Source organism: Triturus cristatus, chromosome 9, assembly GCF_964204655.1.
Source record: "Triturus cristatus chromosome 9, aTriCri1.1, whole genome shotgun sequence".
NCBI classification, from domain to species: Eukaryota; Metazoa; Chordata; class Amphibia; order Caudata; family Salamandridae; genus Triturus; species Triturus cristatus.
The window spans coordinates 913,440,927-913,460,793 of record NC_140592.1 but is presented as its reverse complement, the minus strand read 5'-3'; the positions used below and the strand labels follow the sequence as shown (position 1 = coordinate 913,460,793).

The 19,867-nt window shown below is 44.3% G+C and overlaps 1 protein-coding gene across 2 annotated transcripts in view; it reads right to left on the bottom strand.

Annotated features, from left to right (window-relative positions):
* Positions 1 to 19,867, bottom strand: part of SYNE3 (spectrin repeat containing nuclear envelope family member 3) — a 357,026-nt gene that overhangs the window by 82,122 nt on the left and 255,037 nt on the right. For both annotated transcript variants that reach the window (XM_085626453.1, XM_085626454.1), the window contains one exon: positions 10,708 to 11,052. In XM_085626453.1, the coding sequence (XP_085482579.1) occupies positions 10,708 to 11,052 (345 nt within the window). The remainder of the gene's footprint in view (positions 1 to 10,707; positions 11,053 to 19,867) is intronic.

The following is a 19,867-nucleotide window of genomic DNA, read 5'->3' as shown; positions in this document are numbered from 1 at the left end:
TTTGCTTATCGTGTCTCCCTTCTGATATATTCTGGCTCCATCTTGTAAGAATAAGCATTGCATTCGGGTCTACCCCCGGACGGTCTTGATTTCTGATCACACAGTTTATGAGGAAACGTAACAGTTCCCCCTGTATCTCTACTTTCTGGAATTCCATAGCTCTGTTAATACATCCTGGATCTCGTCCTGTTTGAACAAAATGGTATATGTTATCTAGATGCGTAGTCATTCCTGGTAACCTTGCTAAATACTCTGCGGCTCGCCTGATGCGTAATGATGCCAGGACCATTTCGTCCTCTTTACCAACCACCGGGTCATATCTACAATTTACAAGGAGTTCCTTAAGCGTACGTTCACTTACGAATTTAGGAGTACGTGAATGCGCTGATTCTTGAAAGACAAGTTTATTTATTCTGGGTGGTGTAAAGGTATTGCTAGCACCTCCCGTGGCCCCATCTGGGGCATCGGGTGTGAATGGGTTCGTTGAACGTGACACAGCAACTATGGGTGTCGATACCACTGTAGAATCGACTGCGGGGACAGATGTGCTTGCCGAAGCTTGTATCGGGACTTGCTGTTGCACGGGGTCGGATACCTGATCCTGACGTTGAACCCCTCCGCCAGACGGTCTATGTAGTGTGGCGTTAGTATACTCGGGAGCTGTGTCGTCTAGATATGAGGAAAGAAAAACATCTTCTGCGGTTCTGGGATGCCCCTTTTGATGTACCTTAATTGGAAATAACGGGGGTGGCAAGTCTTTTGGCATCCCTGGAACAGCCTTTGGTAGTCCTTCGGTTAGAAGGGGATACATACCATTCATAAGAGCATTTCTTTGTCTATTTACTTGTTCTGACTTCACTCGGATACCTTCCTCAATTAATAGATCTTCTTGAACTTTATTTGAACTTTCTTTACTCCTCTCTTCTTGTCTACGTGCTTTTTCTGTACGTCTATGAGATTCTTTACGCCATAACTCAACAGCGTCTTTCTGTGACTGTCTGACCTTTCTTTTCCATAACTCTTCCTCCACTTTCATGATGCACTCTGCATCCCAGGTTCCCGCTGCGGGCCACCTTTGACTTTCCGGCAATCCCTTGGTATAATCTACCCATAGATCAAGAAACAATATGGCATCTAAGCCATGCTTGTGGTACATAAAATGCCCTGGAGTGTCCCTAGGAGGAATAGGAACTGCTTCTTCAAGCACCCCTTTTCTGGTAGTAATCTGTCTTAACTTCGAGAAGAGCGGCATATTGACAACTGATCTGATACTTACTCTTGAATTCACTTAATACGAAAAACACAATAATGAACAGTGAACAAAGAACAATCATTCATACCACAATATGCAAGACATTTGAACACTTTAAACATTGAATATTAAACATTTTAACAATAACCGACAATGATGACAGTCTGCCTAACTAATCACCACGCTGAATTCTTGACAATAACTAAATACTTCGGAATACTTGATATACTGCTAAACAGTACATATACACTGCTAAACAGTGCAGACCGGATTTGTGTACCCAAATCCGTCTTGACCGGCACAACCTATGTGCGCGTCAACACGCCTCCTCGGCGATGGTACTCACCGAGTAGCTCCTTGAAACGGAAGGCCTCAGAGAATGGACAGGACTCGATAACTGCGGATAGCGGACCCTCTGGACATCGGGATTTCGAAAAACCTGGTGGGCTTCTGTATACCTCGGATCTTGCTCTCTCAGCTAGGCTCTGGTCGGGATACTTCGCACTTCTCACCGCCTCGTCTGGGTTGATCGCAGCCTCAGTCGCCCCCGCTTGACCGGAGGGAGCTTACAGGAAATCCTGCTGGTACGCGTTTATGGTCCGTCCAGCTGTGGCAGGAGACCGGGCCTGCAACGCACCGCCGGCGCGTGAGATGAGAAAGTGTCCCTGTTCGGGCGCCATTATGTGGTAAATATTCTTTTTACCGAAACTGAATTTCATACGGAATCTTTAAAAATACAGTAAAATAGCTCAGAATAACAAGAGGCAGAATCCGTGGTATAAGAGGTTTCTAAATGGGCTTTATTCCATCCAAAATGGCCGACTCGAGTCGCGGCCTTCAGGTTCCGTCACCACGAGGGTTCAGGAAGTGAAGTACAATACTTTATTGACAAGAAGTAACTTTTATAGGTCATACATTTACAATGAAACAAGTGCAAAAAGGCGTAACAATTGATAAGATAAATTAACATAGTGATACGTAATTGAAACTAGGCGTAATAAGGAGCAAAAAAGAAACATGATTGGCTCTCATTATCTTACATAGGTGGATCTATACGATAATACTTAACATGGATGCGTGCGCAGCAGCATGACGTGTGATTGACGTGCAACTAGGGGGTGAAGGGGACTTGACATTTAGCTCTACATGTGGAGACGAGAAGTCTAGGGGGTCATGTCAACCTAATCCCAAATCATATCTAACATCCTATGTTTAGAGAACTATGTTATCCACAAGGAAGGACTCTCGGACAGAATCTATTCTATACTAACTGTATGTGCGTGTACAAGCGTCTAAGTGTCTATATGAGAAGCGAGGGGCAGAAAACTTTCCATGGCAACAGGGCTATGAATCACTTGCAGGAGGACGGAAAGGCTGAGTCCTTTGCTTGTGAGCTAAAGGAAATGTTTACCTAAATCACTAGACAGGAATGCATCGGCTGAAGAGCAAAATAGATAATTCGAAGGTGAAATACAGCTTCTTGGCAGGCAGGCGAAAACTGGCCGAGGCAGGCACCGTTAGCTGCACAGGGAGTAGGACAAAGTTCATGGATACAGATGCGAGCTCAAGCTGAAACTGTCAGAGACAGAGAGCAGGGAAAGGCTTTGAGGAAAGAATCGGGCCTACTTGCCTGAACTGTAAAAATGGAGTACCTTAGCCATATAAAGTCGGTGGCTTTTCATACTTAGGAATTGAATATCCAGCCCATTGATGGCGGATCTGACAGAGAACATGTCGACGGTAGACACACATATGTTTGCGTCTTGGAAACTGGAACTGGAGGGAACACACATGTACTTGTGACATGCATATAGAATCGTTGGGGTCCAAGATAGGGGACATAACTGATCAGGAAAATCCACATTTCCACAAACAAACAGTTGTCTGCTTTTGTGGAACAGCTTGACCTTCTGCACCCGGCACAATCAGGTTTCAGAGCCTCTTACAGCACTGAATCTGCATTGGTGGAAATCTCTGGGTCCATACGCAAAACGTTAGATGCTCGGGATAGGGCGGAATTGGTCCTTTTTGACCTGTCAGCAGCGTTTGACACCGTGCCACACGCCCTGCTCCTGTCTCGTCTTCAGAACATTGGCATTATACATGCGGCGCATATTCTTTCACTGCACTGTTCGCACCTTTTAAAATGCGCACCTTGCGCAATGAAGGATGGTGCACCTTATTATGATGAATGCATTGCACTCAGGGGAGCTGCGAACTCGCACTTCCCTGGGGCAGTGCATTCATGTGGAAAACAGAGCGGCTGCTTTGAAGCCGCTCCGTGTTTTCACAGTGCAGGCGGCAGCCCGCTTGCACTTTTAAAGGGGATTAGAGATCCCTTTTCAGGCGGGAGCAGTCAGTGACTGCAGCCGTCTGGAAAGGGATGTCTGAGTGGTCCATAGGGCTGCTCTCAGGAGGCGCACTGTCAGTGCGTCTCCTTTTAGGTGGTGCACTGTTAGTGTGCCTCCAGAGAGCTTCTTTGCCTCTGCGCCAATGTCTGTAATAGGGCGCGGGCACAGAGGCTTAGGGATTCCCTTATTTGCATGGGGGATGCCCCCATAAAAAGGAGGCAACGTCCCCTGAAGATAGCGCTCGTGCTTTATATGCACTAGTGCTATTGGTATTACAGAAGGGGGCGCACAAGCATCTGCGGCCCCTTCTGTAATACCAAAGTGCCCCGAGGGTGTGCAAAGCATGTGCAAATGCCCGTTGCACCCTCAGGGTACATTTTGTAATACAGCCTTAGATTATTCTTTTGTTTAGCAGAAGCAAACTCCCAAAACAGGAGTTAATCTTCTCTAATTAAAAAGCATCTACGCGTAGCGTGTTTTCTCCCAGCAGAAGGGGGGGGCATTCTACATGCTCCTGTCTGCCATGGTTCACAAGGTGGATACCGGCAGGGAAGATCAGTGGCTGTCACCCTGCTCTATCAAGGGCAAGCGAAATGCCACTGTGGTTCAGTAGTCCAGTGGTGGCACCCCCGATAAAAACCCACTGCTAAATAGGAAAAAGGAACTGCAGGTTTGGAACGATGAGAGGACTGCCTGTTTGCCACATTCCTACCGGTTCCACAAAAACCCTATATGAAGTGTATATTCTGAAACATCAAGGAATGAACTCACGTTCCATGCATAAGCTTTACTTTCCCACCCACTACCTCCATGCACAAGTATAGCCTCCTCCTTCAGTGTACAGCCTCAGGTCACAACATCAAATGCCTGTTCACATTCTCTTAGGGCCTACCAGAGACTCATAAACGTGAACAGCTCATTTGTCCAAAGCTACACATGCCAAACTATAACCTCTCATGCCCAGGTACCTCAATGATATGACAGGCACATCCCCCCATGCCCAGACAAAGCTTCATATGCTGAGCAACAGAAATAAATACTCAGGTAAGAGGCATATGTACACAATCATATGCCAAAGGACAGCTTCACATGCCAGTGAACAGGCTTCCATCACCATGTGTAGCCTCATATGCGTGGGACCGTCCATGTTTGCCTTGGCAAAACCTCTTTTATTATAAGAAAGGTCGCAGCCTTACATGCCCAGGCACAGTCACGTATACCTAAAGAGTCTCACGTGCACGGTACTGCCATTAAACTTCATGGGCCACCTAATATGGCTGGGAGCTGTCACAAATGTCTACGAGAGAGCCTCCTACACTATTCATACTCGCATATGTCCAGGTGCAGCATCATACGGCCAGGAGTATTCTCATATGCAGAGGTTAAATCTCATAGCCCAGGGGACAGACTCATTTATCCTCTAGAGTACTCTTGCCATAATGAGCAAACTTGCTTCAATGTTAGGTCTTTAGACACTACTGATATTTCCATCTAGGCAGTCATAGATCTGCTTCCTGCTTCAGCCATATGAGCAAGAGTTTTACCTCTTTCCCCATAATATCTTGGTAACGCATATGCCTTCTTTATTTTCTGGGAGATCTAAAGAAACAAAGGCAGCATGGAGCCGGTGCAGGTAGAGCCTACAGGTTCCCGGTCTGCACCAGGTCCTAAAGATCCGGAGAGAGGGCTGCTTCAGGTCTGGAGAAGGGGCCAGGGAGCAAGAACCCCTGTTCGTTTTCTGTAACTGGCACTGCCTCTGAGACACCTCACCAGAGGACAAAGGACAGTGCCAGAGGCACCATAGGGCTAGCCAGGGTTATCAGTTGTACCCTTAATGCCAAATAAATGGTGCTGATATAAAACCCAGATCACTGCAAGAATCTACCAACATTTTTAGAAGTCACAGCTTTATATGAACAAGAGCTTACGAGGGTAAGGATTACCTTTTGCTCAGGTGTAAAAAAACAATTAGAAAACAAGTCCACAAGTGGTCAACTCCAACCACATCTGATGCAGTCAGTGCCAAGTCTAAAACAGAAGGCTGCTATTAAAAACACCCTAAAAGAGAATATTGTTCTTGCGCAACTACCAAGAGAAGATTAGACTGAGCTTTCATAATGCAAGCAGGGACTTGGCTTGCCATCTTACATCACTGTACCACTGAGTCAGGAGCATTATCTCCTGACTCCAGAGAAGCTAGTGATTTAGAGAAAGAAGTATGTGGAATCCATAGACAGGAAATGACACATGGCGAATGAATATCCTGAAGCTACATAACACCAGAAGGAATCATTTAGAGCTAGAGGGAAGTATTCAGAATAAGAAATAAATGTATACGGACTGATTCACTTTATCAGATCTAGGAAGCGCATACGGTGCATCTGGCTCAAGGCTTTCAAAGCCTTAGGCATGGCATCTTCCTGAGCTACTATATTTTTTTATGAAAATGCTCACTTCTGTCTAGTCAAGGCCTCAACATACGTTTCTCATCTTCTTTCATGTAATGATAAAATTGTTCCCATAAAAATACAAATGAGGGCACGTCCATCACTGAAAATATCAAATTCTGTTTTCTTTGTGCCCATTCACAATTATAGTGTATTCTGAGAAAATATCAAATAACTCATATTTTGGTGTATTATTAGTTAGGGTAGGGTAGGGATTTGGCACATGCCATTTGTGAGCAAAATGTTACTGCTCTCTATTAAGTTCCTAAAGGCTGAACCCTCTTGAGGCCCTTAAAGCAGTATCCACATTGTACACGTCAACGCTGGAAAGAGACAAAGGAACCAGAAAACGTTGAAAACAGTATTTTTGCAATTTGTAATCAGTACAGCCCTTTGAATTAGAAACTAAAGATGCTAAGCATTGTTCATAATGGACATATCCTCAGATCCAATCGAAGCATTGCACAAGAAATTAATATAAACGTTTTGCTTAGATAAGCAATTGATAAAATGTACAAATACATTATGGTTTGATATTCCAATGGTTGGGGATGCTCATCTTCATCTCATCTTGAAACGGTGATGTTATGTACGGCTTTCAGACTGAGCCATTATTTCCAATACCGGACTCTGGATCAATTAATTTACTTCTATGACGTAGCAACAGTGAAATAACAAAAGCGGCTTTCCACTGTTGCTACATCACACTAGCAAGCACTCACTTCCTCTGTGTTCCTCCACCTCATCCGGGTCCCCTGGGACCCGACCCAAGCAGTAGAATGGCAGCTGGGGGTCTCAGTCACCTTTGTCTGCATTTCTCAGGTCCAACCGCCTCATTCCCTGTCAGCTGCAGTTCTCTGCAGACAAATGCTGAGAGGAAATTTGAAACCACGTTGACCAGGACACCATATTTAAGATGGGGGAGGGGGTCTGATGCTGATGAGGCCAAATACCCCTCCATGCCTTTATAGATGATGAGATCATATGGTGAGGAAATGGGGTGGGCCATATATAACATACAATTGTATATGGTTAACTCTGAATAAATGGAATGTTTTTTATCCCAGGGGTTCTTATTGGTTTTCTCAGAATCCCTCGGTGAAAAACTCTCCGTTATTCACGGTTACCCATTTATAATTCTATCTAGCATTGTAACTGTTCTTGGTGAACCCAGAAAGCAGAGGTTTGAATCAAAGATGTTCAAGTTAATGAGAAAGAAATGTGTCGATTTGGAAACTGTAGAACAGTAGTCCTCATCCAAGATCTAGAAATTTGTTTTGAAACTCTATGCCTGATCTAACAACAACAAAAAATTGCAAAAACCGTCCCAGTAGTCACATATGTTGCCACAACCCATTACGACAAGCCAAGGGTGCGCGTACAGATACACACCAATCACACAGTCTGATAACCACTGCATGCAGTAACAGTCCCTACAAACAAAGTGATATTTTTATCTTGACTCTGCATAACAAAATAACTTTTAGAGGGTTATGCTCTTCACTTTTACGCCCCAGCCCCTATCGCTTTAAAAAGGTCAGATTGATTACAGCTTGCACTTCCCAGCATTGCCTCAAAGAAATGCTGGCAAGGGGAGAAATGCATACTGCTCGTTGTCTCCAGCTGCACGTGAACTAAGGTCTCAATGCTGCGGCTTGAAACGCGCCTAAGGGTCCCACAAGTGCGAGATGTCGAGAACAGCTCAAGATCATGACACGGAAGGTGGTTTCAAGATAATTGTATTTTCAACAATCAAAGTACAAAATAAACAGTGATAACAAGCACTATTGAAAATAATCTTTATTCATTAATGATTAATTTATTGGTTAACCGCTCAGCCACATGGCTATGAAAAAGCGGCGAGGCAATTTAAAAATTGCGTCCTATTAGAACGACAATACTGGATTCCTTGACAAAGTCCTTCAGATGAGAATATTTGTTTCTGCATACTGAAATCTATCAGATTACTCAAAAATGCAACTTGTTTCTCCAGTGAGGCACATCTGGACTATCTCAGTTATCCATTTTGCTCACGCATTGAGGCGCTTACAAAAAAAACTTTCTTTAATTCTCCATCATGTTTTACCTTTTTTTTAAAGTTCACCCTTTTTCTGAAATATTGGTTTATTTAAATATTTGTGGGATAACTATGGCTCAGGTGTCCCAGAGGTCTGAAAATTCAACCCTTTTACCATGGAAAGCTTTGACGCTCAATCACGGAATGCACAGGCATGCCTGCACTTCCGTGCTCTGCTTGAATTTCCCAGTGGATATTCTATTCTATAGCTGTTATCATCTGAAAAAGCCTGAGGTACCAGAATGAGACTGTGGAAACATGTTTCGCCTCACTTGGTCAACGAATTGTTCTAGAGATACCCCGGAGTGTACCTCACTTTTCCAGAGCGGCGGACGGAAATATGTTCAGCTACGTTTTGTCCTTGAGTTGTTCCTGAGATAGGACTTTGTTGCAAACTGTTCAATCCCTCTAGATAATATTTCCCAACAGTCACTGGTATATCGCATCACGCACATGCCACTCACACAGTAACCGGGGCTCGCGTTCCGTTTGTTCAGTTCATAGCAAAGCTACATTTCACAGAATGCCTAGCGCAACGTGTCATGTGCACACCATCCATGTGCTGGCTTACCTCTTTTAACTGGACCGTGCAGTCCACTCGTTCAGTCCGGAGATGCTGAGCCACCCATAGATGCCCTACTCCAAAAAGAGCTTCCATGCACCAAGAACAATCCGACCAACTCCCAGGGCAAGCTTCGCTAAACCTCAATGTTTTGTATCCCTGGTTTCTCTTTCGTTAATGTACCACTATTACTCATTATTTAGTGACCAGTGACTTCACTCTAGCTCTTCCAATTCTCTTAAAATCCTCAACCTTTACCTTTGGTGACAGGATCCATAAAGGTATGTGTCCAGGGTGCACGTTTCACAAATACTCACCTTTGTCACCACCATTAGTGTTTCAATTAGAAATGGGGTCCTTCCCCCCTCTTCTTTTTCACAGTTTTATGCTTACTAGGCAAACACATCTCCTTAATCTCACTTCCTGCTCCCGAATTTAAGTAAATGGCTTCATAATGTTTCTCTCCCCTCCCAGTCACCCTTTTTCCCCCCACTCGGTTGGCCACACCCATCCCTTCCAGACATCAAACAGCTGTACCATCCCGAGGAGACTCTGCCAATTATGGTAGTGACATTGACATACCCGTATCATGTGAGGCATGGTAATCAAGAGCTTTAAGGGTCCCACTGTCAGGGCCATATTATCAAGGAACAACGATAACATTATCGCCGGTTTAGCGGCAGGAAACTGCCGCTAAAGCGGCGATAATGGGCTTGATAATATGCCCTTGTGAATTCCCATAGAAGATTCTGTCATGAACTACCCCACTAAAGCTCAAGTGTCACCCCAAATTAGACCATATGATGTCTCCTGTCCCACTGACTTGGAGCAAAGAAGAGCACACTATCTCAGCGCTAGCTACCAAGGATTCAAGCACCAAGTTCACTTTAATAGGAAAGCCACATTACCATCTTAACTTCTAGTGTGCCTTCTACAGGACTTGGTTTACCACAAGCATGTTTTAACTCCTGCTGAATAGCTTGAATGTTACAGTGCCTGCAGCAGAGTTGTACCCTGCTAGTGACATATTGCCAGGAAAATATACCAAGGAGGTAGCTCAGAGGCTTAGATTGGTGTAGAGATCCTAGCATAAGTTTCAAATTATACGTCTGACTCCTCAAAAGGTCACTCACCATTCTGCCGTTCTAAGAATGGCAAAATCAGCACATTTACACATGGCAAGGACTGGGCACCTCTGGAAAATGCATCACATCCTCTTCCCTCAAATTACCAACAACAGAAAAAAGGGTCTTCTCCTGCAACATGGTAGAGACAATATTATAAAACAAAAAATAGTTTTAAAAAAGTGCTACAGAGTATTGTTTCTGACTTAACCAATTTTTTTATTAAACAACTGTTCAATTTTGTTTTTGTTACATCTATGATTATAATACCATCATCGGCTTCGTCCCAAATATTTTCAGAGAGAAAAATAGAAGTACTCCTGAGGTCAGGCCTACCTCACCACCCACCCACCCAAAAAAAGAAACATAAGGGGGGAGCAACGGGGCGAAAAAGTTTGGGAACTACATAATCAGCTGGAGGGTATGAAGACAGAGAGTTATTGTGAGATGACGTCCCTCTCCCAGGCACAAACTCCGGTAGAGACGCAGTAGTTTCTGATTTGTTTTCTTTTTGTAACTTTAGCATTCTTCCCAAAACAGATATTCAATATGTCTTGGAAATCTTGAGAGGAGGTTGCTGATTGAAGAAGAGAATGATGATCTTTACAATGGACTAGATAGTTTCCTATCACTCGGCTTAGAAAACACTAAGTGCTCGATATACATAAAGAGTGGCACTTATAGACGGCTCGATCTACCGTTCTAATTTTAATCTAGACACCTGACGGTAGACCAACCACCACCAGAAGAGTAGTTCCAACATTAAATATGACAAACCAGTAAGTGTATCTAACTGAAGAGACTGATTAATATATCTATAAAATGTTTAAGTCTAGCAGAATTTGCTTTCTCTGAGTTTGTTTACAATAATTTATTTTACATCCACAAACTTACTGTGTATTTCCTCCACTGGTCTAACAACTCCTCTTCAGTCTTCGCTCTTTCCCCCGATTCCAAGCTCTTTTCTAAGCTCCCAATCACTTTCCTAAACTCCCGGACATCAGCTTCAAGGTGCTCAAGCAAGGCCTGGTAGGTACTCTCAGACTGATGGGTCTTCATAAGTTCTTCAGCTTCCTCATCATTCATTAATTTTAGCTTTGCCAGTGCTTTTCGGAGCTCATCCAACTCGGCCTTGATTTTTTCAGCTCCTAGTGGCGAAGTATGCGTTATGACATGCGCAGACTGACCATCCAACCACTCCAGTCTCTGTTCACCGCTTTTCACATCATTAGCAATGTCCTAAACAGAAAACAAATGGAAGAGGGATCACACAACAGAAAATATTTGTAATTTACCCATTAGCAAGACTGACAGTACTGTTCGTGCTAACATTTTTATATCATTTTTAATAAAGAGTAACACAGAATCTTGGCTATTTATTTATTTGAGTTTTATATAGCGCTGGCTAAACCCGGAGGTATCAGAGCGCTTAACATGAGGTTCCACATTGTTACAAAGATACATCAGTTACAAATTACATCTGTTGCAAGCATTTAAAGAGCATAGAAGACAAGATAAAAGGAGCGTGGAAGGGTAAGGTAAAAGGGTAGGAGGGAGATACGGCAGAGAGACGAAGGAAAGTCTGCCCAAAGTCCGGCTGGGTAGGAGACGGCCAGGGGGGAAGTCCACAGCCCATCTCCTCTATAGCTATCAAGGTAGCTCCACCAGGCATCGGTCAAAAAGCAAGGTCTCAACGGTCAGTGGTAACGATCGGTGAGGGAGAACGGAGACACAGCGGGGAGACACGGAGAACTATGCCCAATGTCCGACTAAATAGGTGACGGTCAAGGGGGTGAACCAGGGCCAATCTCCTCTGTAGCTGTCTAGCAGCTCCACCGGGTATCAGCTATGTTGCTCAGGTCTCAGCGGTCGGGAAGAATAAGAATAGTCAAACATAGAAGAATAAGTCCCCACTAGAGGATAAAGGGAATGGGGGAAGGGAGTAGAAACAGGGGGTTGGAAGAAGATCAGTTCTGGAATCCCGGCAGTGAAGGAAAAGTATCTCATGGGGAGGAGAGGCCAGCCTGCTGGGACTCAATGGCCAGGGAAACATCCCCCCTGGAGGACGCTGCTGCTGAGATCCCCGTGGAGGCGGATATGATGGTAGTTGGTGTAGACCAGCTCGGTATCAGAGAGGGAGCGGGGTTCTGCCATTGTGGCAGCTGGAGAAACGAAGGCAGCGGAGGCCACCATATTAAGGTCAGGCACGTCATGACCGGGGCTATGTAGATCCCTGTGAAGGCGTAGATGCAGTAGTTGGTCTCCACCACAATGAAGTCCTGCTCGTGTGAGACCACAGACGGCCCAGTCACCAGGCTGTTGGTGAGATGCGTGGGGTAGATGTAGCAGGACTTCATCTTTCTCTGGAGGACAGGGTCAAATTCACGGATGTGCTGCAGGAAGGTGAGCAGTGACTCACCATGCCCTCAACCGAGTAGTCCTCGCAAGGAGTAAAGTGAGCTGAGCTGTATTGTGCATGGGAACCCCTCAAGAGTGTACCTCTAAGCCTCCTGTGGCTGCCTGACTGCGGGTGCCATTTTGGGGTCAGGCGTCAATCCCAGTGTTTACCGAGAGCACTGCTAAAGTGCGAGAGCACAACTGAATTACAATCACCCAGTGTGGCTCGGGCGACCAGGCAGCTCGAATTATTATTACTGCCCTCCCCTGCCTCCTTGTTGATCGCAGATGAAGCCCTCCTGAGCCGAACCTCTCCCCAGTAAGCGTGCTTGCGGCAGGGATGTTGTCTGCCGCTGCACGAACACGCGGCAATATGGGCCAATGCAGGAGGCGCGAGGCGGAGGAGCAGGGATCGTTTTAGTTTGCTGCCGCTGACAGTCTTTTCCAAGGCAGCCCGATCCTGCAGCTCGGCACCGCTACCTCCCTTCTGTTGCCGTCCCTCATAACCACCAGCCGGTCTCACCTCGTCTGCGGGCATGCCTGGTGTTGCTGTGGGCGGTATGAATGTCTATGAGGGGTCTTGAGCTATTTCTTATTACTTCCTCGCTCAATGCCAGGAGCCCGGGGCGGCCACGCTCGGAGTCCGTCCTGCCGTCCTTTGATGTTCTGCTGACTTCACCTTGGCACCATTTCAAAGACAGGCAGCTGGTTGCGTTTAATCGAGCGCACTCGGCACGGCCGCGGGACACACCACCGAACCTGAGGTATGTTTCCGGGCAGCTCTGCACCACTTCTTATAGCTGCGCCAAGAGTCTGGGGCTCCAGTTCGCGCTATGCCAATTCACTTCAGTGCCATTTTGTGGGGTTGCTGACCGGTCACGCTCCATCTACCAGGACGCAGTCCGGCCACAGTAGGTGCTGTAAAGATCAGCAAATGTCACCGGGTGGATCCACCCACCTTCCATGCCAGGTGTTGCAAAATTGGAGTTGCCGCTCCTCCGGGAACTGCTGTTTCACCTCCCGGTGCGGCGGAGCTCCGCCGTTAAGTTACTGCACGAACGCCTTTTAGTTGGGCTAGATTGTTTGGCAAGAAGGCATAATCTGTGATAGAATGCTTTAAGGCTAGCAGAGCTATGGCTCAATCCTTGATATTGCTTCATCTAATTCCATCAGCAACATGTAAAATTTCTGAGAAATTTGAGGATCCTTGCCTATTGCCAGAGGCAGCCATTACAGCCCGTCCAACAGCTAGTTCAACCTTTTCCTTGCTCTGGCTAGAGAAATACTTCAAACGACAATGCTGGGAGATGATGATAAAATAGTGTGACTACCTCAAAGTACAAGGCATTGTGTACAGTATAGTGCAACCAAAGATTATTTCCACAATGGTAAATTTCCAACAAAAATAAAACATTAATTTTATTTAAAAACATTCATCTACTGAATGAAAGTAAACACTACAAACATAGCACTAAGTATTTGGTCAAAAAAATCATAAAATACAGCAACTCAAATGCTATGCAGGATCCACAATTAGGACTTTCATGCATTTGTTTTTCACTGCATAAATCTTGCCATGAGGGCTACACAATTTTGTATAGAATATAAATGTCAAAATACAGGTTATAAAATGTATTCTTAATATACACAGTTATACACAGTTATTCCTTATATTACTGAACCAACAAATAAGACTCTTCTGTATTCTGCAAGAATCTGGTAACAACATTTCAAGTCAAGCGAGTGCAATTTTACATGGTGCTCAATCTATAAGAAGCTGCAAGCACAAAGAGTTGCATGTACACAATATGTTAATGATGCTGCAGCTTAACCACAGTCCCCTTGCCCCTCACTTCACATGCAATCAATCACATGGCCAAAATTGGTCAATAGGAGTATGACGTCAAACACTAAGATCCCGCTGTCCAAGGCCAATAAGGATTTGAAAACATTGACCTACGGGGCATATTTACTACGAAGTGGTGAAGCGCGGCATTAGCCTCCATGGCTTAACGCTGTGCTCTCCCACTTCTGAAACACTGGGCTGCACCATATTTACAACAATATGGTGCAGCCCTGCAATTCTCCCTGCGCTGGCGCTACATTTAGCAGCCTAGAGCCAACGCAGACACCCTTCCACCATTATGCAATGGTGTCTGCGTTGAGGGGAAGATTGTTTATGTGCAGGAACGTGTCCCTTCCTGCACATAAACAATCTTTAAATGGCATTATGAAACTTCAATGTGTGCTGCTTAGTGCGGCACACATTGAAGTCGCAAAACGTTATTTTTTTTTATTGATTGTTTATGTGCAGGAAGGGGGACTTTCCTGCACATAAACAATCAAAGGCCTTTTGCTGTTTCTATGTATTCTGCATAACATAGCACACATTGAAACAGCAAAAATGAGGAGAAATAAAACATTTCTTCTCGAAAACGAGGAGAAATGAAACATTTTTTTTCATTGCGCCTGTTTAAGACTGGTCTTAATTTTGGCACTGGCCCATATTTCCCCGCCCTTGTAAATATAGGGCTGTGTCAAAATCAATGGGTGTTGCGGTGGAACATCCACCACCACACCCCCTGCCCACCCCTTTCACACTAAGTATAGCATGAAAGGGGGCCTTATTTACAAGGCAGCGTAAAGGCACGTTAAGTGACTTAACGCTGCCTTGTAAATAAGGTGCAGCCCATATCGCCACAGGAACATCACGGAACGTCACTAAAAGTGATGTTCCTGTGGCGATAGGGGCTTGTAAATATACCCCTACATTTCTTACACAGCGTAGAAACACTTTCAATGTATTTCATGAATGTGGTAAAATAGGCGTCAAATTTACCAACCTTGATAAACACATTGACTACCTTTTTGAAAAAAAGGTGTAAAATGAATTCTTTTTTTTTTGTAAACACTCATCGCTCCAACTATGTGCAGTGTTCATCGTGCTATTCCTCGGTGCTTTAACTGGGGTGAATCCAGTGTGGCGGAAAGGGACCAAAGCTTCCTGACAGAAAAAAAACGAAGGTGTGGCAATGGAAGTACAAATTAGGAGTGCCCATGGTAACCAGCAGAGTTGCCTAATATGTGTGGACAAGAATTCTTTGTTTGCTGATTTTCAAAACAGAATTTTAGTTTCAAGAGAGAGTGGCGGAAATAAGCAAATTAAGATATTACCCTTATCTAGGAAAGTTTGCAAAAAATGTTTTCGGTCTGCAGTGAACCCAATATAAAAGATGATACTCTCACATTACATTAGTGAGACTGGCCACCCAATAAATCATAGTGTCCTAGAACTGCATACAGTTTGCTAAAACACCAGGAATTATCCACAATATTAGTCATAAATATCATTGCACCAAACAGCAATGTCCATTAATGTCATGGGGATGATCAGAAACACTAAAGTAAAGCAGACAATAAGATACTGTCCAGGGTCAATGCATCTGTTGCCCAGGTCTACTGCTTTGAGTTAACAATAACAGATCAATCGAGACAAAGCTTTTTCACACTTAAGTCAAGCTTGCATGAGTAGAAAGGGGGGACTGCCCATGGAATTCACAAACCTCACCACAGAAAGAGGACCTTCAGGTATTTCCGTGCACATATTCCGCATACATCTGTGATAAATTCACCAAACAAATGGGATTTACTGCTGTGGTAAGTCTGAGCTTGGCTTCTCAATGTGAATGAATCCAGGAGATTGTCATGGGTGTAAAAATACATAGGAACACCCATAAATCTAAAACTTTCAGATTATTTGCTATTCCTTGCATTAACTTCACCCTCACCAACTGCATTCCAGCGGTAGACCACAAAAGTATTGAATTGCATTGTAAAGTTTGTTACATAGGAATCCACTTCTCCACATGGAAAATATTTTTCATGTTACGAAATACATACGCATTTCCCCAACTCTACTGCAGAGGATTTTTCCGCTCGGAGAGAAATCTGTTGGAGCAAAGTTAGTGGGAAACAGGCAACATCTGACATATAATTTGATTTCAAGGATGTTTTGTCTGGAATGTTTGTGACTTCTACATTCTCACAGATCTCCCTGGGTTTTGTGATCCAGGCCCAATTTCGTCTGTTCTGTCTTTTCTCTCGTACTTCTATACAGAGAGGGCAAGTCAAAACCCCTGATTGCAGGCAAAGACCATCAAACCCACTCCGCCTGTGTGTCACTGTCTGCTGAACACTTCTAGACTCTGTTTAGTCTCCAGCTCCTCCATATTCTCACAGTATGATTATCTTATCTATAAATATACCTAAATAGATATTGATGGCAGATTGCATCAATGGGCTAACTTGGTCTGGCTGCTTCAAGCTGTGACACTGCAATCAATCAAGGAAACGAGAGCCAGCAAGGATGGGTAAATGATATGTGTATGTTAAGCCATTTTAATAAATGTACTCTATGAAGAGCATTTCAAATATTTTAACTAATGGTCGATTATCTACACCGTGAAACATTTGTGCGTGGGTTATAATGGGGATTGGAATTTAAGAGTTTTCGGTGCCTGTTGCAGCCCGTCTATTCCTGATAGTTGATAGAGTACCGACAATCAACTTCCAAATGAGAATACAGCTTAAATTAAATTGAAGAAGCCATCATTAAAACCAGATATAGGGAGGAGGAGTCACTCCGCGCATGGATGGAAGAAGTGCTGAATGGGGACACTACAATCATTAATATATTTTGGTGCGATTTAAATATGCAGCCTGGGTGGTTAGGACATTTTAGAGTTTCATGAGGGGTCCAGGTAAAATACGTGAAATAGATAAATAACTAGGTTATAAGAAGTGTTGTAAAGTGAAGGTACTTCGCGCAATGGGTACAAATCCTAAGGGCCTAAGGATTTCGCAACATATAAACTATGTAATATGGGAACACTGCTTATTTCTAGCAATCTTTTTTGCTTTTGCACAGTGAAGGCCTTGCGTGACAGCACAGGGAGGCTTCGTAAACATTTTTAAGAATTTGAATATTATTCTAAGTATGCAGTCATTAATAATTTGGTGTGCAATTTATTTTAACTGAATTGATTTTGATTGATAATCAGTAAAGATTGCACTATACCATTGAGTAATAGGTAGCCTACAAACCTAAAACAGATGATGTATTCTGTCTTTGAGGTGGCTGAAGCCCTCCACTCCCTATCGTGGTACTATCCCACACCATGGAAAGATCCTTTCCCCCTGCATTGTGAAAAAATGTACCTCTGCCTCTCACTGGAACTACCTCAGGGAATGTCTTCCTTAAATCACTCCCTCTGCCTCAACTCAGGACGTTGTCCCAGAATGCAATGCGCTACAGGCTAAACGGTCAGGGCTGCCTGAAGGTCTCACACATGACACAAGACCACCTGATAGTTAAAACTTGTTTTCCTTTGTTCGAATTGAGCTTTAGCAGCAGAGCGCCTGGCTTCCATGGGTTCGTTTCTTTCTCTGCCTTCCACTCTTGGGAGGGCCAGCATTGCGCTGTTGCTTACTGGAGGCTCCCTGAGATAAACTGCATTCTGGGAGCCATACAGCTATACCGGAAGTGGGGGCGTGGGTATAACGCTCTAAATTACTGATTACAAGTGGGCCAGCTATTCTGACACTTGTGCACACCTCTCTGTACAGGAGTTGAAGTTATTAGATTTGACGAGTTTACAGTACATGATAATTAGCGGTTCTGATAGAGTTCCCACCCCTGGATTACAATTCCGACAGGGCCAACCTGATGAAGTTGAGTGGAGTAACGAGCCCTTTAATGGTGAGTTTGGTGTGGGAAGCTTCAAAACCTGCACGTTATTTATTACCCCTATGAAATGTGGAAAACTCATAATTGGATTATTACACCCGATAAATACGAATCTCACAGTCTCATATGTTATCTGGTAAAATAACTATATCCAAACCCTCGAGGGCACTCTAACCCGGGCCTTTTAGAGATATCTGTATTATTTCTGGCCTGGTCTCTGTCGGTCTCCTGCAAACTACTAAGAGTTCAGAGAACAGCTGCCTTCTAAAATGTAAATGGCCAGTTGTAAGGAAGGTAGCTAGAAAGGCACTGGAGACATGGTACAGGAGGGAACAGAGTAAGGAAAGGGGTAGGGCTAGGGAGGGGAATTAATAAAGAGAATTTAGAATCATGACATGCTGATAGATATATTAGGACAGGCTTCTAAAAATGGACATTTTTGTGCTGGAGTACAATGTTTCAGTAAAACACATTTTCTGATGTGCCCCACTAAGGCTGTTGTTTTTCGTAATGTTTCCGGTAGCAATACAAACGTTTGCAACTGCAACAGAATAACGATGTTGCTGGGTCTGCAGCATTAATGAAACATTGGCTAAAATCAAGAGCTCCTCTCCAACACTATCCATATGTTTTTTCCAGTCATTATACTTCCTATTCTGCAATTTACTACAGATTGTAGAGAGTTTGTTGCAGTACGACTATGGCGCAATATCTCGCTCACCGTGATCCTGGGACAGTCTTTATCCACTATGATTTAGTGAAATGACAACACAGCAAAAGCAACTTCTTCCAGTGAAAGACTATTATGGGAACCTGCACAAACATACAGGAAAAACAGGAACATGGGCAGCAGCGCAGCAGCGCCGATTGATGATTAACACGAATACATTAAAATATTTATGGCTTTTCCCTATCCTCGCGTTTCAACTGAGTGGCACATAGATTGCATTTAAAAAAAATGCACGCTTGTTCACTCTTGTATCATGCTGTCATGCTGGATCAGGGCCAGCGTTGGTGGCGTCTGCTGCGATCATCTTTGTTGGCACCCCCTCCCCCACGCAAACTTATTTTTTATGTTGAGTGAAATGTTAAGTATGCATAGTGCATGGATGTGTATGCATACGTGGGTGTTTACGTGCATGTATTTAGGCATGTGTGTCTGTGTGTGCGGGCGTCTGTGCATGTGTGTGAGAGGATATGTGTATGTGTTTGGTGTGTGTGCCTGTTCATTTTTAAACAAGCAGGACTGACACATTAAAATTGAGGGTTTGAGGATTTATGTGTTTTGTCAGCAGTGCTAACTTCACTACTGACACAATTAAAGCGTCTCTAGGTTGGAGTTGGTGAACTTTCCCTCGATGATTTGAGCAAAACTCTGTACGTGCAACACAAGTGTGGGTGAACCCGGAAGTGGACTCATCCACCTAGTTCCACACATTCTAATTTTATAAAGCACTCCTTTTGTATGTCATTATATAAAAAAGTACGGGTATTGATTAACACAAGATTCTTCAATTATCAGCAATAACATTGCATAATTCGATATGTTTACACACTTAGAAGTAGGAACACGGGCCGGGGAAGTGAAGCTGGACTCAATGGGGGCCGTGTGGAACACCTCACGGGGACAGGAACCCCACAAAGAAAGGGGGCGCACCGGATTGGGCACCCCCCAAGCAAGCCGGTAGCCGCCCAATAAGGGCAAATAAAAGACAAGCAGCTGGGGGGTTCAAAAAGGGCTTAGGTCCCCCCTTTTTGTCACAGCCAACCTCACTACAGCTGTATTGTCTGGGATAAGCTGAGAAGAGGTGGGCAGCTGGACGGTGCACCGCGAGGTTTTTCTTCGTCACCGTCACAACAAAGGAGCGGCTGGAACAAGGAGGAACGTCCCTCTGCTATGGCCGCCAACAA